Source organism: Ceratotherium simum, chromosome 5, assembly GCF_057802395.1.
Source record: "Ceratotherium simum simum isolate JZ-2026a chromosome 5, ASM5780239v1, whole genome shotgun sequence".
Taxonomy (NCBI): Eukaryota; Metazoa; Chordata; class Mammalia; order Perissodactyla; family Rhinocerotidae; genus Ceratotherium; species Ceratotherium simum.
In genome coordinates this window covers 37,350,330-37,377,115 of record NC_141904.1, presented here as the reverse complement: position 1 = coordinate 37,377,115, position 26,786 = coordinate 37,350,330, and the positions used below count along the sequence as shown (strand labels likewise).

Sequence of the window (26,786 nt, the reverse complement as noted above, 5' to 3'; positions counted from 1 at the left end):
TCTGTGACTGAATTTAAAAGAAGCGCTGTAAAGCTTATTTTGCTTGCTTTGGAACATATCTAAGAGATGGATATGAAACTGTTCTGCATTGAACCTTGGTGGTAGTCCTTTTTTTTAAACTTTCTGAGTTTTTTGGAGATTGTTAAATTGTTGTCTGGATATAACTATGACAAAACTAGTTTTTATTTATGTATTGGTAGTTGAATTTTTAACTTAAAAAAAACTTTTCATTTTTAAGTAATTTTAGGTTTACAAGTTATGAAGATAATATAGAGAGGTGACATATTCCCTTTACCCAGCTTCTTCTACTTCCATAACCAGAGTACAATTTTCAAAACTGCCTTGGTGCAGAACTGTTATCTAAAGTACAAAATTTATTTGGATTTCACAGGTTTTCCTCTATTGTCCTTTTTCTAATCTAGGTTCCAATCTAGGATCCCATATTGCATTTAGATTTTGTCTCCTTCAAAGACAATTCTTTAGTCTTTCCTTCTCTTTTATGACTTGGACACTTTTAAAATGTAGTGATCAAAACTGTTGTTTTTAAACATGTAAAATTTTTTTGGAAGCAAAGATATAATATACCTGTGAATACTGTTTAGCTTTTAAAGGATCTCTATCACTTTAGCAGAATGATTTTGAGTAGAGTAGGATTGCTGTTGGTGTCATTCATGTATGGATTACTTTGTCTCAGTCTGTCTGAGTAGAATGGTATACTGTGTACTTTGTAGTCCCTTCATAATCAAGGAATTAAAAAACTTATTAATTAACAATTATAAACCATTATATATTACCATAAATGTTTTCTATTAAAAAACTATTTTCCAAAGCAAAACACTTAGTGAGAAGAGTGGCATTGTCTTATGCTTTTTGCAAATCTCTTTAGTGTCTGGCTTAGAAAAACAGGTGTATTCTCTTATCTGCCATTGGAATATATTGTTTCGGTTGACATATGTGAAGAAAATCCAGTCTCACATAGATATGTGGTTGGAAAAAGGAAGATTATTTTAATAGCCCTTTCAGATAGTTTTGGCTATTCTTTGATACTATACCAGCACTTGACAAGTGGTAGTTTCTTAAAGTTGTAATGTGGAATCTGAAGCTATATTAATGTACTTTTGTATTGTTACATTAGAATCAGTTGGCCTGTCTTGTACTTTGATTGGATCTCTTAGCCTGCATAATTTTGAAATATGCATATGTTGGTCATTTGGAAAATAATGATTTCCTGAGTTATGCAGATCTTCTAAATCTTAGTTGACACTTTTCACTATGCTGTATCAAAAAATCAGCATTCCTTAGTATCGCCACCATCTCATCAGAGAAAGCAAATGGCGGAAGGTTCACATTTTATCATTGGTGACAAATACCATCACAGTTGTTTTCCTTGAAATGACAGGCTCACTTTATTCATTTTTTGAGGAAATTTCTGTCAAATATGCAGGTCTGAATAATCATAGTTTGTCAGGTTTTCTTTCAAGTAAAAATGATACTCTGTGAGAGAAACTCCTAAATCAGCTAACAGATCACACAGTTGCATAAAAACTTTTCCTTGACACAACCATTGCACTTAGATGTGCAACAAACATACATTATACCTACCCAAGGACCGATATTTAATAAAATTAATAATTTTTTTTTTAAATTTTTTTATTTATTTTTCCCCCAAAGCCCCAGTAGATAGTTGTATGTCATAGTTGTGCATTCTTCTAGCTGCTGTATGTGGGATGTGGCCTCAGCATGGCTGGAGAAGCAGTGCGTCTGTGCGCGCCCGGGATCCGAACCCGGGCCGCCTGCATCGGAGCGCACGCACTTAACCACTAAGCCACGGGGCCAGCCCCATAAAATTAATAATTTTTATGCAATGACTACTAGTACAGTTTGGTGCCACTGCCTTGATTCATGCCAAAGCACCAGCAGTGTTAACCACCATTGGTTTTGTGCCATGAGTGTAAATGTCAACAAAGTGAAAAAGCCAAATAATGTTTTATAATATTCTGAAAAGAAGTTTGACCTCCTGAACCCCCTAAAAGAGTCTCAGGTTCCCCAGGATTCCATGGACCACACGTTGAGAACCTATGGTCTAATGTGTGCCTAGAGTTTAGATACTTGAAACATTTTCCTCTAAAGTGAAAACAAACCCATTATTAGGCTCAGAGAAGTTAAGCATCCTGCCACAGTGTCACTCAACAAATGGCAGAGCTGGGATTTGAAGCTCCAGAGCCAGGGTTTGACCTCCACTTCTTTCCACTGCACCCTTTGGCGGCCTGCCAATTAATTATTGAGAAGTCTTCTCAAGGTAGTAGAATATGATCTTTCTGGATAGGAGGAACATCAGTCAGGAATGCTATGTATATTTTTTCTTATTCTTGTTTTATCTTCTTTTTTCTCTAGGACCTTGGTGAACTTATTAGGTCTAGTAATTTGTAGGAGCTCAGATTTCCTAGTTAATGTCTTTAAATAACGATAGATTTGTTTCTTTGTTTGTAATCTTCACATCTCATTTTCTTGCCTTAGCGTGCTGGCTAGGGCTTCAGTGCAGTGTTTAGAAGCATTAAGAACTTGAATCTTTAGTCTTCTTACTGATTTTAGAGAATGCTTCCCAAGTTTCATAAATTAGGTCATCACTGTTCCGAGATGAGATTGGTCCTCGATTTTCTTTTCCTTGTATTCCTGTCATAACATCAAGGCTGTATCAGCTTCAAGAGAGTTGGATAGCTTTCTCTTTTTATGGGCTAAAAATTTTTGTATGAGATGGGGCTTAATTGTTTCTTCAAGGTTTTGTAAAGCTCACCTGGAATACAACGTGGATTTGGTGATTTCAATTTTTTTGGCATGAGTAGGTGTTGGCACATATAATTTATTTAATGGATATAGGAATGTTCAGAACTTATCTATCTTAGCCGATTGTGGTAATTTTTATTTTCATAGAAAATTGTCTGCTCTAAGTTTTCAGGTTTTTTTTAAAGATCTCTATAATATTTCCGTATCTTTAGTATTTTGCAAGAAACCAAATTTTGGTTTTGTTTTTCCTCTCTGTTGGGTTTTCTGTTTTGTTTTTATGGTTTTCGTCTTCCTTGTGTTCTTGCTTACTCTTCTTATTTTTCACCTTCTTGAGTTGGGTGCTTTCTCCTTAGTTTTTGGTGTTTTGTTTTGTTTTGCTGAGGAAGAATTGCCCTAGAGCTAACATCTATTGCCAGTCTTCCTCTATTTTGTATGTGAGCCAGAGCATGGCCACTGACAGTCGAGTGGTGTAGGTCCATGCCTGTGAACTGAATCCCAGGCTGCCGAAGCAGAGCATGCTGAACTTAACCACTAGGCCACTGGTGCTGACCCATGGTGTTTGTTTTCTAATAGATGCATTTAAGGCTATTTATTTAACTGTAAGTATCTCTTCCAAGTTTTTTTTTTTTTAATTTTATTTATTTATTTTTTTTCCCCAACTCTCTTTTGCCCAGTAGATAGTTGTATGTCATAGCTGCACAGCCTTCTAGTTGCTGTATGTGAGACGCGGCCTCAGCATGGCCGGAGAAGCAGTGCATCGGTGTGCGCCCGGGATCCGAACCTGGGCCGCCAACAGCAGAGCGCACGCACTTAACTGCTAAGCCATGGGGCTGGCCCTAAGTTTTTTTTTTTTTTTTTTTAATTTTTTTTCCTGCGGAGAATTGGCCCTGAGCTAACATCTGCCAATCCTCCTCTTTTTTTTTTTTTTTTTTTTTTGCTGAGGAAGACTGGCCCTGGGCTAATATCCACGCCCATCTTCCTCCACCTTATATGGGACACCTGCCACAGCATGGCCTGACAAGCGGTGCATCAGTGCGCGCCCGGGATCTGAACTGGCAAACCCTGGGCTGCCACAGTGGAACGTGCGCACCCAACCGCTTGCGCCACTGGGCCGGCCCCTCTCTTCCAAGTTTTGAAACCAGCACCTCTGTTTTCATTCAGTTCTATTGTTTTCTTATTTTCTTTATTCTTGTAGTTTTTTAACATATTCTGGATACTAGCCTTTCATCATAGGTATAGGTCACAAAATCTTTCTTCTCTATGAGTTGTCTTTCCATTCCCTTTATGATGGCTTTTGAACAGAAGTTCTTGATTTTGATAGGTCAAAATTGACCAATCTTTTCATTTTGTCTTTCCCTACTCTGAGGGTATAAAGATATTTTTACAGTCTTTTTAAAAGATTTATTACTTTCTGTATTATACCTAAGTTTACAATCAATCTGGAGTTCATTTTTTCTTCTCTTGTTGGTATGGTATGATGTAGGGGCCCAATTGCAGTTTTCCTTGTATAAATATTCAGTTTACCTCAGTATCATTGGAGACTGTTTCTCACCTCTTTATAATGCCAGTCTGTTCTAAATTGAGTGCCCATAGATGTGTTCTGTTTTCAGATTCTGTATTCTGTCTTTGTGTTCATGGGGAATACCCAGCTAGATCATGGTTTGTCATTATACTCTTGGATATGATTTGATAAGATTTAATTTAGGATTTTTACATCTATATTTATGGCTGAAATGAGCTTTTCATTTTCTAGTTCTGTTTGCACCTAGTTTTGACTTCAAAATTACATTAGTTTCATAAAATGAGTTAGGAAATATTTCCTCTATTTCTATTCTGTTGGAGAGTTTGTGTAAGAGCTACCATTTAAAGTTTGGTTAGAAGTTGCCTGTGAAACCATTCTAGGCCAGGAGCTTTCTTTAGGGGAAAAATTTTAACCACAGTATTGGTCTCTGTAGAATTATTTTTTAAAGGTTTTTATGCCTTGAAGAATGTTTTGATGTTATTTTTCTAGGAAATTGTTCATCTTATTCATGTTTTCAGATATGTTGGCATGAAGTTGTTAGTGATATTCTTTATATCGTTAGTCGTGTCTTTTTTATTCTTACTTATTTGTGCCTTCTCTTTTTGATCAGTTTCTCCTAGACATGTATCTGATTTTTTAGGGCATATTGGACCAGTCCTTTTGTGCCCTTAATACTTGTTTGTCAGGACTATGAGAAGTTCCAGATTTTCAGGACACTCCTTTTCTCGGGCACTCTGTTTAACATAAGGTTCTGCACTTCCTCCGTTCTGTAGCCATCTGCCCTTTCTTACCACTTCCTAAAATCCTTCCACTTTGCGCTCTGGAATTCTCAGTCTATCAGAAAATCCCCTAAATGGTCAAAGTTATGGATTGAATTGTGTCCCCCTGAAAGGATAAGTTGAAGTCCTAACCCCCAGTACCTCAGAATGTGACCTTATTTGGGTCTTTACAGAGGTAATTAAGTTAAAATGAGGTGATCAGGGTGGGCACTAATCTGACTGGTGTCCATATGAAAAGGAGAAATTTGGATACACAGAGGAAGACTGTGTAAAGACACACAGGGAGAAGCTGCCTATCTGACTAGAGTAACACATCTACAAGCCAAGAGACACCAAGGATTGCCACCAAACACCAGAAGCTGGGAGAGAGGCCTGGAACAGATCCTTCCCTCACAGCCCTCAGAAGGAACTGACCCTGCCAACACCTTTATTTCCGACTTCTGGCCTCCTGAACTGTGAGACAGTAAATTTCTGTTGTTTTAAGCCATCCAGTTTTTGGTACTTGGTTACGACAGCTCTAGGAAACTAATATAGCCAACTTTGTCTCTTAATGATATCTTCACCTTCTTATTCTTTTGGAAACCTGGCTGTCCTCTGGGTACACTCTTCCCCTGAAGCCCTGTCAAGTGGTGGTGGTTTATTTCCAAAGTCCTACCAGTGCACCGGAAGGTTGAGGGGGATCCTTCTTACTTCTTATTGCCAGTTTCAAGCTGTTCTCCCTTTCTCCTTCCCTATAAGACCCTCCAGCTTTGAATTTCATGTCACTGAATATCACCAGTTACCCAATTATTGCTGGGTCATTCCTCATTTAAAAAATTTTAGGTCCTGTGGCCAGCCCAGTGGTGTAGTGGTTAAGTGCGTGCACTCCACTGCTGGCGGCCCGGGTTCGGATCTCGGGTGTGCACCGACACACCGCTTGTCAGGCCATGCTCTGGCAGCGTCCCATATAAAGTGGAGGAAGATGGGCACAGATGTTAGCTCAGGGCCAGTCTTCCTCAGCAAAAAGAGGAGGATTGGCTTGGATTTTAGCTCAGGGCTGATCTTCCTCTCTCTCACACACACGCACACGCACACAATCAATAATTAAAAATTTTAGGTCCTGCCTCACTGTCACTGTCTAACACTACTACTGTCATAATTCTTGGTGATTTCAAAAGATATTTAAATAGGACTTCCAATAGCCTGACATTTCTTTTCCTTGATTATCTTTCTTATAATGGTATTACCTTGAGCTACTCAATCCTGTGGTCATACGTTAGACCTTGACATGACCAACCGTGCAACCCACCTGTAATCTCAAATTCATAGTTCAAGCTCTACCTACCACCTCCTACCCTTTCAGCTCACCTCCCTCATTACCCCTGCTCTAGCCATCGTTTGGCCCATTAAGATCTACAATCACAGATCCTAGTCTTACTTTACTGTCCCTCACCCTGTTGAACACTTTTATTCTTCTCCAGACAGTTTAAATTTCCATGAGCAATCATTATAATTACTTCCTTGCATATACGCTTGTCTCTCTTGCCCCTTCTTGCTTTAATCCCCTCCCCTTATTTTTATTTTACCAAAACTGTAACCCTGGTTAAATCCGATTCTTCACCTCTTTTAAGTTACCTAAGCAGCTGACTGTGGCTCTAGAAAAGCATTAATTTGTTGATGACCTCAGCTCTCAAGTACATCCTTTTTGCTGCTCAGTAGTTTCACCATGGTGCCCGCATCCATTCCTTCCCTGGCCCTCCTAGAGGATTTGATGACTCCTCCTCAGACCCACACCTCTTCCTCCCCGTGCCCACCTACATCTGAGTCCCTTAGTTGGTACTTAACTGAGAAAATTGAACTTCCACATACTGTGGTGGCTTAGAAGTTTTTCTTGATGTATTTAGGTGTGGATTTCTTTTAATTTAAGCTGCTTTGGTTATTTGAGCTTCTTGAATCAGAAAATTGATGTATTTCATCAGTTCTAGAATTTGCTTAGTTTTTATCTCGAATATTACCTCTGCCCCATTCTTTTCTCTTCTGCGACTTCAATTTAAAATCTTTTCACTTTGTCCTTTCTTTTTTAACATCTGTCTCTTCTGCATTTTCCATCATTTCGCTCTCTGTGCTGCCTTCGATAGCTTCTTTTGCCTGTATTCCAGTTTCCTTATATACTCTACATTTCTGTCCAAGCTGCTGTTAAACCTGAGTTTTTAATTTTAGCAATTTTATTTTCCAGTTCCAGAAGTTCTGTGTGTTCCTTTTCAGGTTTGCTGTCTCTTAAAAGTTACTGTTTCTTGTAGATCTTTTCAGGGTTGTCTTTTATTTTTTTAAACAGAGTAAGCATAATTTTATAGTATGGGTCCAAAAATTCAAGCATCTGAAGTCTTTGGGGGTATCAGTCCATGTCCAATCAGGAAAATAGAAACCATTTAGATGTTTTAAGCAGAGAAAGACTTAGTGAAGTATTTGAATGCAAAGGTGTTAGAGGGTTTGAAGGGGAGGGTGTGTTACCTGGTTGCTCCTGATCTAGCTGCTGGAGGTATGGCTGTTGCCACCCTGAAATTTCCTGCAGCCACAGGCTATGCGGTTGCCTACCTCTGCCCTTTCCCACTCCATTTTAATTTCCCACCAGTGGTTCCCTTTGGAGCAACCTAACAAGATTCCAGCTGGCAAGATGTCTTGTTAATGTAGTTTTCAGGCCTCTAACCCTCTGCAACAAAGGCAGAGAAGAGCTGAATACCAACAGACAGAACCTGGAACTGGGTATATACCATCTGTTGTTTTGCTGTTGGTTCTTGCTCCAAGAGTCTTGTTTGTCTTTGTGTGCCTGGTTATTTTTGGGTACTGGCACTTAAAAAATTACTTTGAATAATTTGAAGCCTTGAGGCTTTTCATTTGCTTGTCAGATACCTGTGAGTCCTGTCTGCGATATGGGATTACAAAAACAGTTGAATACTAGGACTTTCTTAGGATTCAACCTAGTAGAAATTAGGATCTTAAATTGTCTGGAGACCTAGTTTTTCATTTTAGTAAAGATCGATTGATTACTAATGCTGCAGTTGGTACAGTGAGTCAGCAGATATTTGAGCCCCTTTTTTTGTGTCAGATGCTGGGGTCAGTCAGTGAAGAGAAACAAACTTGGGGGATGGTTATATACTTATGGGGAGTACAAACTTAAGTCATGTATACTGTTGGAAAGTGATGAGCTTTGTGGATAAATAGAGCAGAAAAGGGAAATTGGGAATGTGGATGAGAGGATTGCAGTTGTCAAGTAGTCACTGAGAAGGTGACATTTGAATGAAATGAGCTGGAAGGACGTCAGCAGAAGAGTAGAGCCAGTGCAAAGGCTCTGAAAAAGGCAGGGAAGGAGGCTGGTGTGGCAGGAGCAGAGGGAGTGAGGTGAGAGGAAGAAGAGCAGATTGAGTTAGGGCCTTGTAGGACCTTGTAAGGTCGCTGGTTGAAAGTGAGCTAATGGAGAGTTCAGAGGAGTGAAATCATCTGACTTCTGTTTGAAGAGGATCACTCTGGCTGCTGTGTTGATTGGAATGCATTTTTCTAATTAAGTAAAAAAATTAATTGGGATTTCAATAGGAAATGATTTTTACATGTTTATATGTTGTTTATTCAAGAATCATTTAGCACCTATCATGAGCATAGTATTTCCTGTATGGATCATCTGGGCTGTAACTAAGTGAATAAAATGGTGGTTGCCTTCTAGGATCTGAAGCAAATAAAATTTTACTTACTATATGAGACAGTTTATTTATAAATAGCCATTCTTATGCAGTCTTATGTCTTATTTTGATTACTTGTGTTTAATGATCAACCCAAGCAGTTAGCATTGAGATCTTAAAATTATTCCCCATGTCGCTTTTCGGCATAATTAACTAATGCTTCTAAGTCATGGCTCTCATCTCATTTTTGTTTTCTTTCTCACCCAGAGAACTTTAAATGCTTACATATATATGACATAAGAATATATGTATCTTCATCTACTTTGGAGCCATTTTGACTGTTATGGTTGTTTTCCATAAAGAGAGCTGCTCTGAGTCTTAAAGTAGCATTTCTAAGTCTCCTGAAAAGTTTTTATACCTGCCCCAAGGGTTTTATATCTGTTCCACTTAGCAGGGACAAAACTCATAGGACACAGTGTTGAGAAGAACTCGAGCAGAGGGTTGGGACCATCACTGACTATGTGTCCCTCAGTTATACTTATGTACTTAGGAGTGTTTTGACAGTTCCTAGGTATAAATAAAAGAGAAGAAGAATCAGTGGGTAATTTAGTCTGAATAATCAATCACTCTAGTGCTTTCATAGAAATGTAGGCTGGGAGGAAAGAATGCAGAGTTTCCCTCCCATTTCATTTATTTCCACATTTTGTTTTTAGATTGAATTTAATTAAAATGGGCTAGCCAAATATCTGAGTCAACAGCTTGTAGGGAAAAAAAGGGAAAGTAAGAAATTCAGACAAGCCTTTGCTGTTGGTGTTGATGTAGTAGTCACTCATTTGGATATTTTATTATTATTTTCCTTTTTATTGAAGAATGAACATAGAAAAATTATCAAGATATAACTATACATATAACTATACAGCTCAGTGAATTATTTAAAAAACAAATACCTTTTATACATTAAAGGTGGGAATGTAAAATGGTGCAGCACTTTGGAAAACAGTTTGGCAGTTCCTCAAAAAGTTAAACAAAGTTACTGTATGACCCAGTAATTCTATTTCTAGGTATATACCCAAGGGAGTTAATCACATATGTGTACACAAAAACATATGCAAGTGTTCATAGCAGCATTATTCATAATTTGGGTTGTGGAAACAACCCAAATATCTACTGTCTGATGAATGGATAAACAGAACGTGGTATATCCATACAATGGAATATCATTTAGCCATAAAAAGGAATGAAGTACTGATATATGCTATAACATGGATGGACCTTGAAAACATACTAAGTAAAAGAAGCCAATCACAAAAGGCCACATGATTCTATTTGAAATAAATGTCCAGAATAGGCAGATCCATAGAGACAAAGTAGATCAATGATTGCCGGGACTGGGGGTAGAGTTGGGGGATAGAGATAGGGAATGACTGCTAATTGGCATGAGATTTCTTTTTGAGGTGATGAAAATGTTCTGGAATTAGATGGTGGTGATGATCGCACAATTCTGTGAATATACTAAAAACCACTGAATTATATACTTTTAAAGGGAGAATTTTATGGTATGTAAATTATATCTGTTTTTTTTTTTTAAAAAAAAAAAAAAAAAGCAAACCAAACACATCCATGTGTGTTTAACCACCTAGGTTAGTAGAGAGTATAGATAGTGCCCTACAAGACCCCGCCCCACTCCCCTCCCAATCAATGCCCCAAGTTATTCTTGGGAGAAAACATAGCAGCTGTTTCTACTGTTACTGTTTGCTTCTCAGAAGACATTGTTTTAGACTAAGCATGAAGCTTTATGCTCTCAACACTTGCCAGCCCTAGCAGGGAACTTTTTGTAAAGTACCTTTTTAATCAAATGCTTCTTTGTGATTTCATGGTGCCACTGTAACCTACCTTTTGAAACAGGTAGCTACGTACTCTTGACTTGCCCTTTTTTACTAGAAATAATGATTTGAAAGTTTTTGAAGTAACTTTTTTTTTGAAGAACCACATACACTATTAGCTTGATCTCTTACTTTATCAGTAGCATGAACTTTATTAACTATTCAATACTTCTTATTTTACCTGCCTAATCATAGTTGCACACCCACACTAGAGATATGGATTATTATTACTATCTTTTGGGGGAGCCAGATTAGCATTAATAGTTCTTTTATTCTGCGTATCATTTCTGATCTTAAATTTTAAAAGAAACTACCGCTAAATGTTTCTATATGCTTTTAAATATTTTAAACCCAAAATAAGGTCAATGTTGATTTTTTGCGTTTCAGTGATGTCTTGGCATTGCCCATTTTCAAGCAGGAAGATTCCAGCCTTCCACTGGATGATGAAACTAAGCACCCACCCTTCCAGTATGTGATGTGTGCTGCAACATCGCCAGCAGTCAAACTGCATGATGAAACGCTCACTTACTTGAACCAAGGTGAGTGTGGCTATGTCATATTTTGATGTAAGAATTTACAAAAATCTGAAACGTTTTGGCACTGCAGTCTAGATTACTGTAATAATTTAAAATTAGATTCTTTCTCTTACATTTTACAACTTAGTTAACAAAAATTGTAGGAGTTTTATGGTTGAGCCAACAAAGTAATAGTTTGTGGAAACTTATTTGCATAAAAAGGGTCTGTGGAACAAGATTTATTGCAGAGTTTTTCAGACAAAATCCAAAGGAGGAGCAAGTAGGAAAGGATGTCAGTTATTTTTAGGGACAGCGGTTTCAATATGGAACTTGAGAATGAATCAGAAGCCCAGCTAGCAGGGAACCTGGGTTTCAGGCGTGAAGCAGGTTTGTGCTGAAAATAGACATAAGCTGCACCGAGATGGAGTCTGTGGCTGAAATAAACTCTGTCAAATGTTGTCTACCTGTATCTTCTCTATACTTTATGAGAATATTATGTTTTGGTGATGAAAGTGGGAGTGGGCAGAATGGAAAACAGAGCTGTGGGGGTAGAACTTACTGTCGGCAAGTATAAGGGAGTTTTTTAGGTGCTCTTGGCAGTTTGGACACAGGCCAATGTGACCTACCAGTGTAAACCAAAGTACTTTGTTATGCAGGAATTAATTTGTTGGATACATGTACTGAAAGCATGTTGAACTCTTATTTGTAAAAAATGTGAACATTTTTATTGTTATGGAAGTAGTACATACTCGTAGAAAAATTGGGAAATATGTCAAGGGATAAAGCTGAAAATTGCTTACAGTTGCATCCATCAAGAGAACTAGTTAACAGTTTAGGTATATCTCCTTGTGTATATATCTATTTTATTTCAACAAAATTGGAATTAACATCTATTCACTTAAGAGTATATTGTGTGTGGGCTGGCCCCGTGGCTTAGCGGTTAAGTGTGCGTGCTCCGCTGCTGGCGGCCCGGGTTCGGATCCCGGGCGCGCGCTGACACACCGCTTCTCCGGCCATGCTGAGGCCGCGTCCCACATACAGCAACTAGAAGGATGTGCAGCTATGACATACAACTATCTACTGGGGCTTTGGGGGAAAAAATAAATAAATAAAAATTATGAAAAAAAAAAGTATACTGTGATTATTTTTCTGTCATTAAATAGAATCTTTAATTCCTTGAACTTTTGGAAAGAGCTATAGATTTTAGACTATTTGTGACTAATACTCTGAAATGTGGAAGAACAACTGATTTCTAACCTATCATTTGAAAAATAAATTTAGAATCTATGAAGTTTTACTTCAGGTAATTCTATCTGTAGCACCTATGGCAATACGGTAATGTTGTTGTTAACATTAATTTAGTATTTGTTTGGGTAGGCATTCAGTTATTGGAGACTTAAGTTTCATATTTGAAAGAACCTTAAGAGTTTATATGGTAATCTGTTTTAGACCTGAAAATATCAGAAGAAACAAAGTAGGGGCAAGGGGGCAAGGATATTCACTGTAGCTTTATTTCTATCACGTTTCGTTTTCTTTTTGTTTTTTTTTTTTTTTTGAGGATGCTTGGCCTTGTGCTAACATCTCTTGCCAATCTTTCTGTTTTTTTTTTTTCCCTTTTTTCTCCCCAAAGCCCCAGTATATAGTTGCAGATCCTAGTTGTAGGTCCTTCTAGTTCTTCTATGTGGGATGCTGCTCAGCATGGCTTGACAAGCACTGAGTCCGAACCGGCGAACCCTGGGCCACTGAAGTGAAACACGGAAACTCAGCCACTATGCCACCTGGCTGACCCCTGTAGCTTTATTTCTAATGACAAAACAGGAAATAACTCTCTTACTTGGGGAATAGTGAATAAGTTCTGTTATGTGCACACCATGGGATAGTGGGCACATTTATATACACAAACACATACCCCTGTTTAAAGGAATGTGTTGCATGTGTCTGTCTATTGGCCTGGGGAAATAATCCATAATTTATCACTATTATTACTAAACTGGATAGCGATATTTCATATTGATAAAAATTGTAGTCCACCATCTATACTGATGGTATATTAGACTGACATTCACCGAGTGCTTACTGTGTATGAAGTATTGTACTAAACTGTACATGTGTTATTTGTCCCCACAATAACCCTAGAAGTTTTATTAATCCACTTTACAGATTAAAAGAAAACTAGGGCTTACAGCAGTTGGTTAAATTGTTCAGTATCAATTTGGTCAAGCTTTGATTTTTAAAAAATTATTGAAGTATATACAGTAGTGTGCACAAGTCTTAAGTGTACAGCTCAATGAATTTTTACATATGTTGTTCCCTTGAGACTACTACCTGTGTCCAATATTTCCAGCTCCCCAGCAGCCTCCCTGTGTCCCCCTCCCAGGTGATGCTCCAGCTTGACTATGATCAATATAATAAGTGCAGGTGATTTTCTTGCATTTAACTCTGCTCACTGCAGTATTACTGATGAGTATTTTCTTGGTCGTAGAATTGTATTAATTTATTTGTTAATTTCTCCCAGTCTTTTAAAAAAAAAGTGGAAAGTGAACTGCATATGTAGACATATTTTTGTGTGTGTGTGAGGAAGATCAGCCCTGAGCTAACATCTGTCGCCAATCCTCCTCTTTTTGCTGAGGAAGACTGGCCCTAGGCTAACATCCGTGCCCATCTTCCTCTACTTCACATGGGACGCCGCCACTGCATGGCTGACAAGTGGTGCGAAGGTGCACGCTCGGGATCCGAACCCCAGGCCGCCACAGCGAAGTGTGTGCACTTAACCACTACGCCACTGGGCCGGCCCCTGTAGACATAGTTTTAAAAACATATATTTGAATAATCATTAAAAATACATTCGAGTAATAAAAGAATTCTACTTTTACATACCTTTTAAAAGAAATTATAGGGCCGGCCCTGTGGCTTAGCGGTTAAGCGCGCGCACTCTGCTGCTGGCGGCCTGGGTTCGGATCCCGGGCGCGCACTGACACGCAGCTTCTCCGACCATGCTGAGGCCGCGTCCCACATACAGCAACTAGAAGGATGTGCAGCTATGACCTACAACTATCTACTGGGGCTTTGGGGGGAAAATAAATAAATAAATAAAATTATAAAAAAAAAAAAACAGAGGCCGGCCCCGTGGCTTGGTGGTTAAGTGAGCGCGCTCCACTGCTGGCGACCCGGGTTCGGATCCCGGGCTCGCACCGACGCGCTGCTTCTCCGGCCATGCTGAGGCCGCGTCCTACATACAGCAACTAGAAGGATGTGCAGCTATGACACACAACTATCTACTGGGGCTTTGGGGGGAAAAAATAAATAAATAAAATCTTTAAAAAAAAAACAAAAAACAGAAATTATAATACCTTTAATATAATACATGAGTATCAAATATACATATTATAGTGTGTATAGTTCTTTCACAGACTTGTCTCCCAGCAGTTATCACTTTGAAAAAAGGTTCTGAACCCAAGATTTTTCAGGAATCCCCTAAAATTTTCATTATTGTTTTTCTTTTTTGGTGAGGAAGATTGGCCCTGAGCTAACACCCATTGTCAATCTTCCTCTTTTTGCTTGAGGCAGAGTGGCCCTGAGCTAACATCTTTGCCAGTCTTCCTCCATTTTGTGTGTGGGATGCAGCCACAGAATGGCTTGAGGAGTGGTGTGGGTCCACGCCCGGGATCCGAACCTGCAAACCCTGGGCCGCCAAAGCGCACCAAACTTAACTACTGTGCCACCGGGCCGGCCCCTTCACATTTTTTATAAACATATGTTCTAGGAAGAGGATCCATAGCTTTTTCTAGATTCAGGCAAGGTTTGGACCTGATTGAGATGTTGCTGTGTATCTTTCACCCCACCTCTTTTAAACTGATAAAGCAAATGAAGGTCCAGAATTAGGGAAGCTTATCTTCAGTTGATTGGGCTCACTTTTCAAAAGGAAACATTCTTGGTAGTGCACGTACAGTTTTGATTTTTTACAAAAGCCTTTCCTGCGATAGATAGTGTAAAAAGAATCAAGCATAGATATGGAAAATAATATTTAGGCTTGATTAGGTTTGTTTGGTTTTTTTTGCTGAGCAAGATTGGCCCTGAGCTAACACCTGTCGCCAAGCTTCCTCTTTTTGCTTGAGGAAGAGTGGCCCTGAGCTAACATCTGTGCCCATCTTCTTCTACTTTGTATGTGGGATGCCACCATAGCATGGCTTGATGAGTTGTGTAGGTCTGCACCTGGGATCTGAAACTGTGAACCCGGGCCACCGAAGCGGAGTGCAGTGAACTTAACCACTACGCCACCAGGCTGGCCCCTAGGCTTAATTAGTTTTATCCAGGAATTCCAGTAAAATCCCATGAATATTTTTTTACCTGAAGTGACATTGCCACTGAAAGTTCTTGCAAAATATACCTAGGTGACCCCATTTTAGTATAGTAACATCTGTGCATCAGCTTTCATGGTGTGACTGTTAGGTATTGACATAATTTACTGTTTACTCTTTCTCTTTTTAGGAATCAGATTATTACTCAGTTTTAATGCTCATCATTCAGTTTTCCTGTATTCAAATAAACTCTTCACCTCTACCAAGGAAAATAACTTATAATGGCAATGTTGCCTTGTTCATTGAAAGAGACTATACAAATTTTATAAGGGATTAGATAGGACCCTTGAAGTTGTCATTCATCAGCACAAGTTTTCATTCCTTTTAAGCTTCCACATGTGAGTTTATTTGCATTCATTCTAACAAATGAGAGAGAAATTAAGCAGTCACTTTTTTTTCTACTACTTGGAAATAATAATGACAACTAATGAAAGCACAATTGTCCCCATTTTATGATGATATTAAAGCTTTAGAGGGAGTAATTTTTTCCTACAGTTTTCTCTTTAGATTATTGACCCTGCTTTTTTTTGTGTGTGAGGAAGATCAGCCCTGTGCTAACATCTGCCAATTCTCTCTCTCTCTCTCTCTTTTTTTTTTTTTTTTTTGCTGAGGAAGACTGGCCCTGGGCTAACATCCGTGCCCATCTTCCTCCACTGTATAGGGGATGCCACCACAGCATCGCTTGCCAAGCGGTGCGTTGCTGCACGCCAGGATCCGAACCGGCGCACCCTGGGCCACCGCAGCAGAGCGTGTGCACTTAACCGCTTGCACCACCGGGCCTGCCCCATTGACCATGTTTTTTCTAGATAAAGATTTAAACCCAGAGTTTTCTGATTCCAAATCTCATTTTCTTAACCACCAAGTCTCTTTACTAGAATAGTTCCAGTGTTTTCTAAGTTTCTAGTTAATTGTTAACGTTTTAAATTTAACAGTTTAAATAGATGATTTATATACATGGTTCAAAATTCAAAAGATATGAAAGAGTATACAGTAAGAAGTCTTCCTTGCTTGTCTCCCTGTTCTCAAGTTCTGTTTGCCTCAGCACTGAATTAGAACCATTTTTAAACACCTAAAAGGATTCTAATCATGTTTTATGACGGTCTTTGTATAACAAAAATATTGTGTAGTTAATATTTTTTTGAATTTATTCCAGCAAACTTATTCGTTCATCTGATGAGTGAATTATATGCTTAGTGTAGTTGTGGTGAATGTAATGGTCTTGTTACTAAAGGATGAAATTCAAAAGAGAAGTTCCATTTCTAAAGTAATGCTTGGTAGAAGCTGTCATACATAGTTGCCAATGAAATAGAACTGCCGAGGATATATGCTCCTCTGCCGCATATTGAATGTCCTTATGCACATTATTCACATACCTTTTTGTTCCTTTTAAATGTTTCAACTAGTTATAGTGACCAGTGATTTAAATGTCTTTTCTGCATGTAGTGGGGTGTGAGAGAGAGAGAGGGCAGCAGTGAGTAGTGGTTATTAGCAGTCTCTGGAGCCAGGCTGCTTGGGTTTAGATCCCACTGCACCATTCCTGGTCTGGGCAAGTGATGACTAATTTAATATGCTCCACATAGGGCAGTTGAGAATTAGGTTGAGTTAATATACGTAATGCACTTAAATAAGCTGGCCAGCACTCAGGAAGCACAACATGAGCCTTTGCTGCTGTTGGTATCGTTTATAACTAAGTCGCTTTAATGATTTCTGATTGTACTAGAAGACCAAGTATTTAGATCTTGCTTGATGTGTTAGCTTCCTGTTGCAGCTAGAATGAGCACTTTTTACAAATGGTTAGAACACAACCCTGGAACTAGATACCTGTGTGATGACTCAGGCATTTTGCCAGATTTGTTGGAAAGTATGATTATAATCTTTTAAATAAGCCTGTTAACAAGAGTTTTGTACTGCAGAGATAGTATGTTTGCACTACTTAGCAAACCTGTTAATATTTTACCTTATATAGCAAGAGAGACTTTGCAGATGTGATTAAATTAAGGATGTTCAGATGGAGAGGTTATCTTAGATTATCCAGGTGGGCCCAGTGAAATCACAAGCGTCCTTAAAAGTGAAAGCAAGGCAAGAAAGTCAGGAGTCAGGGAGAGATCTGAAGATGATTTGTGCAGCTGGCTTTGAAGATAGAGCAAGGAGCCACGAGCCAAGGGATGTAGGCTGCATCAAGAAGTAGACAAAGTCAAGGAAGTAGATTCTCCCCTGTGGCCTCCAGAAGGTATGCAGCCCTGCTAACAGCTTGATTTTAGCCCAGTAGACCCATTTTGGACTTCTGAACTCCAGAACTGTGTGATAATAAATTTGGATAGTTTCAAGCCACTAAGTTTGTGGAAATTTGTTAAAGCAGCTATAGGAAACTAACACATCAACCAAGGCAAATGGGTACTAGGTGGATGATCTCCAAAGTGGTGTAGGATGAGCCACTATTGTGTGTATCAGAGCTGTTTCCATAGGGTGGCCACATTTAGTCTAAGGTTTTAGACAAAAACACTCTGTAACCTCCGGTACTGCCTCCTAGCTTATCTCTGAAGGCCCTGTCAAAGCTGGGTCTTGAAATGGCCATCTAATGAACCCTGAGCCCTTGCTTGTGTGTGTATATTAAAAAATGTGTGCGTATACGTATATTCAAATATGTGGACTGTACACACAGGTGTAATGAATATATGTGAACATAAATGTATTTGTGGAGCATATATATATAATACAGTGAGAGCTATCCCAGACTATTGCCAGATTTACAGTCCTGTCAAATAAGTGAATGACTAGTGAATTTTGGTTACTTGTAAAGGAGTCATAATGCAATTTACTTTAAACAGCTTTAGATTGACTTAGTTAAATAATTTGAACTCTAAGGGACTTTTGAGATTTTATTACCTTCAATATTGTACAGTGACTCATATAACATTGTATTAAATGAACCTTATGCAAAATGATGTAAATATATAATCAGCATTCCAAACCAGGCCATTTTTCTCTTTGGTAGAGCATTTGGGGAGAGTGTTTATCATAATGTATCCTACAGTATTTGTTTAGCTGCTGAGAAAAGATGGTTAATTCTTATCGTTTTACTCAGAGCATTTTGAGTTTAAAGTTATTTCCAGGAAACGGTCCTGAACACTTTGTCAACGAAGGAGTATTGACTGACTGGATATTTGTAGCTTTACATGAAGCAGTGGTTTTCCAACTTCAGGATGCATTGGGATCGCCTGGAGGGCTTGTCAAAACATGATTGCTGGGCTCCATAGAGTTTCTGATTCAGTGGGTCTGGAGTAGGGCCAGAGAATTTGCAATTCTGACAAGTTTCCAGTAATGCTGGAAGCATCAAGCATCAGTAATGCTGATCCTCTGGTCTGGAGACCATGCTTCAATTTTTTATTATTTTGAATATTTAGGCAAATATATGAGCTTCCCGTCACCATCACCTTTTATATAGAATGGATATCCTTAAAGGAGGGTTGGCACATAGTTGGGGCTATGTGCCATTCTTTGGCTGTAGCTTGGCCACTGCTAGTAGCCTCCTCATAAAGCTCATTGCTCACCTTCTGTCTCTTGGGCAGCTATAGCTGAAGAATATTCACTGTTGTGTAACACCATAAAGAAAAAGATGTAAATTTTGTGTAGTCTTAACTTCATCAGTCACGTAGAAATTGGAACAAGTTTTACAAGTTGTATTGATTCCTTAGTGTTCGTTTTTGTGCTATTTGGACGATAGAAGTACAGAGTTTAAAACCTGTATTTGTGTTTTCCTGGTTATGCCTGAGCAGCTGTCCTCCTCTGCTCTTAGGTAACAAGAAAAGTTAAGTCTCTGACTTTGTGGAATAAGGAACTGTAGTCCCAACATGGAGCCACAAGAGGGTGGAGTAAACACAGCTGGCTCTCCCTTTGAGCGGGGTCTGGCTGGAATAGGCTGCCCCTTGTCTTACAGCTCCAGCTGAGTCTTTGATGCTTCCACCCTCTTGATACAAGTGAGACTTCTGATCGTAACCCCTTTATTTATTCCAGATCAGCTCATTGCTGCTCTTGGATCAGAAATACCTGTTCATTTGGAGGCCAAGTGCTACTTGGAGAATCCTGTTAATTAATCCATATTAGCTACTTTGCAAACAGGTTTTAGGCCCTAGGAAATAGCATGTCTGTTGGATTAAAAATACTGTTAAATGATAGAAGCTTCAAAAAGGAAAAAATATTTTTTATTAATTTCATTTTACACATTAGTAGATTTCTGTGAGGTTAGCTTTGGTTCTTGTTATAGATTAAAGTTCTATATTAGGAACTTAGAAATAAATGCTTTGAACTTAGCCAAGAGGGGCTGTCACATCTTGGACTCCAGGTTGCTCTGGAGTCCATCTGAGGAAGCTAGACTTAGAGTCCATATTCAGAGGTGGGTGGGGACATGAACTCACAAGAGTTATATTTTTCAACTCTGTCAGTGCTATTGCGTATCTAAGCCAAAAAAAGTGAAAAATCAAAACATGAAAGGTAAATTCAGAAGATAAAGCTAAAAATAAGACTAGAACTCATAGAATATTGCTGTTTGCGTTACCTTTATACTTCATTAATAGTGGAACCTTCTTTATATTTCAGTTAGAACCTAGCCTAATATTTTAAGAAGTTGTGTTATTAAAATAATTATGGAAGGGTCAAGTAGAAGGAGACATTAAACCAATAAAAGCCTGATAGTTCATTCAGTGGACATTACCATTGGAGAACATCGTTGGTGGAGAGGGATTTCTAAATAGTGAGTTGGGATAAAACTGAAGGAGAAAAGCTAGGACATACATAGTTTCCAATAGGGAAACCATTTGAAGCACAACAAATGTTAGAGCCTTTTTAAAAAAACTTACTTTTGATTTTAGAAGAATAAAAATTTACAGTGCATTAATATAGGAATAACAAATCTTGAGATCTGCTTGTGGAAACCAAATGAACTTTATATTGAGCACAGAAGTATTCTTGTTAGGTCGACTAGAAAAACTAATACAAAAGAAGATAAGAACATTGGGATTGCTTCATTTATATGATTTTTTTCAATCCTGAGAATTTTTGAGTTTTTGAGGATCACAGGATAATCCTGGTGAGACAAGTTTTCCCTCCCTCCTTGGCAGCCAAATGGAAGGGCTTCCAGGATACTGTGTACTTCGTTCACTTCGTCCACCTTCCATCTTACTGGCTTCTTTGAGTTACCCTCTATATTTATCCCAGAGAAGTGCCTTGGCTCGCTTTCCTTTTTCTGCACTCACTTTTGAAATGATCCTGTCTTTAAATGGCTTTACCTAACAACTGTATTCTGGAAAGTCCCCTATTAATATCTCCAACCAGGATCTCTTCCTCTTAGCTCCAGATTTATAAATCAACTTGATTATCAACTTGGATGTCCAAAAGATGTCTCAGACTTAATATATTCAATTGCACTCTTGATTTTCTCCCCCAATTCTACTCCTTGTGATCTTCCCCATGGCAGAAAATTCCTTTGCCAAAAATCTGGAATAATCCTCAACTCTTCTTTCTTTCACACTTTACATCTAATACACCAGAAAATGCTTAGGCTCTACCTTCAAAATATCTCTAGAGAGTGACTGCTCTTTACCGTCTCCACTCCTCCACTCCTCCTGTCAGTATGTGAGAGTGACCATTTCGTCTACAGCCATACCACCCTCAATGCGCCTGACCTTGTCTGCTCTCGGAAGCTAAGCAAGGTAGGGCCTGGTTAGTACTTGGATGGGAGAGTGACTGTTTCCCTTTAGCCTCAACAACTCAAACTGAGAGATTTATGCTAACCTGACTGGTAAAAAATGATTTCAGTGTGGTTTTAATTTGCATTTCTCTGATGGAGGTTGAATGTCTTTTAATGTTTAAGAACTGTTGGCATTTCCTTCTTTTGTGAACCACATGTTCATGTCATTTGCTCATTTTTTTCTTCTAGGGATGTTGGACATTTGTTAGCGATTTTATAGGAGTTCTTGATATATTAGGGAGATTAGCCCTTTTTGTGTAATGTGAGTTGCAAATATTCCCCCTCTTGCATTTTTTTCTGTTTGACTAATGAATCCCTGAGTTGAAGGATAGAGTAGTTAACTCGTTAACAGGTGCAGCCAGATTGCCATTCAGAAAGACTGTATCAATTTATATTCCCCCACATTTTATGTACTTATTTCTCCCCATCTTTGCCTACTTGATTTTTAATTAATTAAACATTTTTTGTTGATCTGATAATCACATTTTGTTAGTTTTTATTTCCTAAATTCTTGTGAGGTTGAGTATAATTTTAAATGTATAATGGTGTATTTTTCAAAGATATCTATTCACGTGCTTTATTTTAAAAATTATTTCTTAGTTAAATATGCTGCATATTTAACTTTTTAAAACTGTCTCTTGCCCTAAAGGTGTTTTTTTAGTGTTAATCTCTTTCAATCTGTTGAATGAATTTAAGGACTATTCTTTGGTACATACTATATATAGCTGTTTTCCTTCACCAGCCTTGGAATGATTTGGTTGTGTTTTGATAACCCTTTGTTGTATTTTGACCCTGTGATCTAATACTCTTTGTGTATTTTTCTGTAAGCCTCATTGGAGTGTGGACAAGATATTGGTAGTTATATCATAAAGAGCCTCAACTTCATATGGTACTAGAAGCACTCTTTAATTCCTGCTGATTTTCTACATATACTTTCTACTGTATGTAGAAAATGTATAATTTTCAAACTATGTCATTTTTATTATTTAATGACAGATAATCTAGAAATCATTTTTGTGGGTTTGGAGTACATTATTAACTTTAGGCAGCAGCTTATTTTCCTGGTTATATAGATTGGTGTGTGAATATCTCTTTGTGTTTTCTTATGGATACTAATTGAGCAGTGAGAAGATGTGAGTTGGGTGCATTGGACACAAAGGAGAAAGCTCCAGGATTAAAATTTGACCTTGGCTCACACAAAACCTGTTCACAAATGTTTATAGTATTATTATTCATAATAGCCAAAAAGTGTAAACAACCCAAATGTCCATCAACTGATGAATGGATGAACAAACTGTGTTATGTTCATGCAATGGAATAATATTTTGCAATAAAAAGGAATGAAGTACGAATACATGCTACAACATGCATGAACATTGAAAACATGATGCTTCGTAAAAGAAGCTAGTCATAAAAGGCCACATATTGTATAATACCATTTATATCAAGTGTCCAAAGTAGGCAAATCCCTAGAGACAAAAGTAGATTGATTAGTGGTTGCAAGGGGCCAGGAAGGTGGGAGAATGAGAAGTGATTGCTGATGGGTATGAGTTTTCTTTTTAGGGTGATGAAAATGTTCAAAAATTGGTAGCGGTGATGGTTGCACAACTCGGAATATACTAAAAACCAATTGTACCCTTTAAAAGAGTGAATTTTGTGGTATATAAATTATATCTCAATAAAGCTGTTACAAAAAATTGGTCTCGGATAATGCACGTATGCATAATAAAAATTTAGTGTGAGAGAGTAATATGAAATAAGTTGACAGAGAAACTCTTCAGTCTTCGTAATAGTGTAAGAAGGAATGGATGGTGTGATTTGCAGGGAAGAGAAAGATAATCTGAATTTGTCTCTCTCCCAAATTAACATTGGGGGGCCGGCCCCGTGGCTTAGCGGTTAAGTGCCCACGCTCCACTGCTGGCGGCCCGGGTTTGGATCCCGGGCGCGCACCGACACACCGCTTCTCCGATCATGTTGAGGCCGCGTCCCACATACAGCAACTAGAAAAATGTGCAACTATGACATACAACTATCTACTGGGGCTTTGGGGGGAAAAATAAGTAAATAAATAAAATTTTCAAATTAACATTGGGTAATTGTATGTTTTGCGAGACAGTTGAATTTTTATGTTAAACAGAGTAATGTTCTTTATATGGATTATTTTGATACACGATGTCTTTAAATAGGTCAGTCTTATGAAATTCGGATGCTGGATAATCGGAAAATGGGAGATATGCCTGAGATCACTGGAAAATTGGTAAAGGTAAGGACGATCCATTTGAATTCCTAACAGATCAGTGATTGAAAAAAGTAGCAGTTTTGCTTCAAGGGATTTTTGTTTTCTGCTGCAAGAGTTTTTATAAAAGATTTATTTGATTTCACTTTAAGAAGTAATGGCTATATTAAGACTCCTAAATTTTTGAGCTATATTTTGTTTACTCATCTGTAAAATAGGAATTATAGCAGTACTGGGTGAAGTAAGTGTGAAAGCCCTTTGGAAACCAGGTACCATAGAAAAATTAGTTGCAGCCATTGGGGGAAAAACTCACCACCAAAACAAAAACTTTGTTTCTCTTTAAAAGTAAAAGATAATGTGGGGGAAAATGTAAGTATTAATATGAAACTTTAAAAAATCCTTTTATTTCACTTCTTAAAATTTCTCTAAGTAAAATTTGAAATCTCTGTTCACTCTACTGATGTATCTGAATGAAAAAGTCAGTCATTCCAGGTATAGGAGGCGTAGCCATTGGCCGGCCAACCTGTTCCTTTTAGGATATATCTTCAGAACCATCCCCGCCCCCTCCAGTGTCATGCAAGGTGGGTCCTTCTAGCCTCTACCTATCATGCACCATGGTTTATTATAAATTCCATAGCTTTACAGGGCAAGGTTTATGGAAGAAGCTTAATTGGGAAATGGCAAAAACTTCAGTGTGGCTAAGTGTTAGCAAGAGAGAAGCAGGCATGAGTTCTCTTGATCCTTCCATCCTCCCACAGAGAGAGCCACGTTGGGGCCTGGGTAGTGCTGGGCCCTCAGTACGGAGAGGCATTCCGTTGGAAAGACTCTCCCCTCTGTGGATCCGCCTTTTTAGAGGGCAAGCATGGGAAAGGGAGCTTTGGTAGGGGGAATGGATGCTAATACTAATGCTAATGAATTTGGCGTGTCTGGGAAAGCCAGCTGCTCAGCACGTGGAGGCCTGAGAGTCTTTGGGATATTTTAGTACTCCTCCCACTCCTGGGGGCTGGAAGCCCCCAGTCCAGTGGGAGGTTGAGGGAAAGATAGCGGGTCTGTTCTACACTGGATCATTGTTTCGCCAGTGCAAAGTAAGCTCCTAGATTTCTTCTGCCTCCTGGGGCTCCCACCATACTTGGAACAGAAAGAGAGAGGTTATTTGCCCATTCTCACATTTGCCATCTGTACATTGAATCTGTTATGTCTATGCTTAATCAGTGGGTTTGGTCATTTCTCTAGAGAATGAGGCAAATGGTCTTATTTTTTTTATTCCTCCTGTTGTTATTCTGATCTGTAGCAAACACTGATTGGATTCACCATTTTAAAAAGTCATCAGCATGGTTTGCAGTGAGCAAGCCCTACTTGGATTGGCTATACTCTGCTAGACTCTAATGAAAAATAGGTACAGTTTGGTCAAGGAGCCAGACTAATAGCTCTCATTTTCCATGTCTAGGAAACTTAGAAATGTTGAAGATTATCCTGGCATGCCCTGGTCCCAGCTAGCTTGTTGTCAGACGAGCCACTGGATGCCCTGGCTCACCTTTGGGCAAGTCTGCCAATTGTGCCACACTTGGTTAAAATTCAACCTAGTAATATTTTTTTTAAGAGAAGATAAGGGTGAACTCTTCTGTTACTGTGAAAGTTACATTTGATGACTAGGAGATGCTGGTTTAAAAAAAATATATAAAAGTATTGAAAAATTAATTTAATTGTAGATTCCTCTATAAAATGAAATAGGGCTTGATGGGCCCTGAATTGAGGTCCTTAAAAACTGGATCCAAAAATGTTGGAACACTTTTTTTTAACTTCTTATTATATAAAATTGAAACATACTCAGAAGTAGAAGGGTGTGATGAATCCACACGTATTTCTGTTATGGTGGTATATGATAATACATCTATGTCATGAGTCCTCCTGATAAGTTCTCCTCCCACATTTAGCAGTTACCAACAATTTGCCAATCTTGTTTCATCTATTCCTCCTTGTGCTTGTTTTTTTCTTTTCTTTTTTTTTTTTTGCTGGACTGTAGAATTTACTAATTAATAATTTTAACTCAAATAATAATTTTAACTCAGTTCACCATTCGTGACTCGTCAGTATTCTGAGGAAAATGTAACCAACTTTAGTATCTAGATCAAATGCCAAAATTAAGTTTCCATCAAAGCATTGAAGAAAGTCATTCTAGAGCAGTTTGTCATTTATTGGTGAAGACAATCTGGCTTTCTAGCGTAGTTCCCTGCATAGGTGGTAAGATTTAGAAGTAACCAGTCTGATAGGTGAGACTTAATGTTTAAAATACTTTTGGTGAGCTAGTTAAAACACCTATCAGATTAACTTGGAATGGCAGGGTTAATTAAGTTGTTATTTGACTGCTTTAAGTTCACCTTCCTTGGATTTAGTTCTAAGTTAAAACATGTAAAAACATTTAATAGGGGCTGGCCCCGTTAAGTTTGTGCACTCCACTTCGGCAGCCCGGGGGTCACAGGTTCGGATCCCGGGCATGGACATAACGCACCGCTTATCAAGCCATGCTGTGGCAGGCATCCCACATATAAAGTAGAGGAAGATGGGCACGGATGTTAGCCTAGGGCCAGTCTGCCTCAGCAAAAAAAGAAGAGGATTGGCAACAGATGTTAGTTCAGGGCTAGTCTTCCTCACCAAAAACAAACAAACAAAAAAACCCAAAACATTTAATATACAAAATTAGTGCAAGTTAAGAAATTAAGGTAGGGCCGGCCCCGTGGCTTAGTGGTTAAGTACGCGCGCTCCACTGCTGGCAGCCTGGGTTCGGATCCCAGGCACGCACTGATGCACCACTTCTCCCGCCATGCTGAGGCCGCGTCCCACGTACAGCAACTAGAAGGATGTGCAGCTATGACCTACAACTATCTGCTGGGGCTTTGGGGGAAAAAATAAATAAATAAAATTATAAAAAAAAAAAAAAAAGAAATTAAGGTAAAAATGACTCTTCATCATGAGATAATGAATTGTTGACAGTAGAGAAACCATCCAATTGTAAGTGTAAAGTTGATGTTTTGCTGACGTTACACCAGCATATTCTACCTAGACAAAGGTACTTATTTTGAAAGCATCAGTATCACTAAACAGTTAGCTTACAGATTGGAAAGGACTAATTTTTAAAAGGTCTTAAATCAGTTTCCTCTTCCACTTGGTAAGCCACATGTCTGATTTTTGGTGGATATGCCAGAATACATCCAGTTACATTCTGAGATCTTGCCTGGGATTCAGAGCTACAGTCTGCTACTGCCAAAGACTACAGGATGAATTTCTTAAAGATCACATCCTTCTTCAGCTA

The 26,786-nt window shown here is 38.5% G+C and overlaps 1 protein-coding gene across 4 annotated transcripts in view; it reads left to right on the top strand.

The window, feature by feature from the left end:
- UBP1 (upstream binding protein 1) overlaps positions 1-26,786 on the top strand; it is a 56,149-nt gene that overhangs the window by 4,343 nt on the left and 25,020 nt on the right. For all 4 annotated transcript variants that reach the window (XR_015552187.1, XR_015552186.1, XM_004419472.3 and 1 more), the window contains exons 2-3: positions 11,009-11,160; positions 23,427-23,503. Coding sequence is in view for 2 of the 4 variants with exons in the window: in XM_004419472.3 (XP_004419529.1) it covers positions 11,009-11,160; positions 23,427-23,503 (229 nt within the window). In the remaining 2 variants the exon portion in view is untranslated. The remainder of the gene's footprint in view (positions 1-11,008; positions 11,161-23,426; positions 23,504-26,786) is intronic.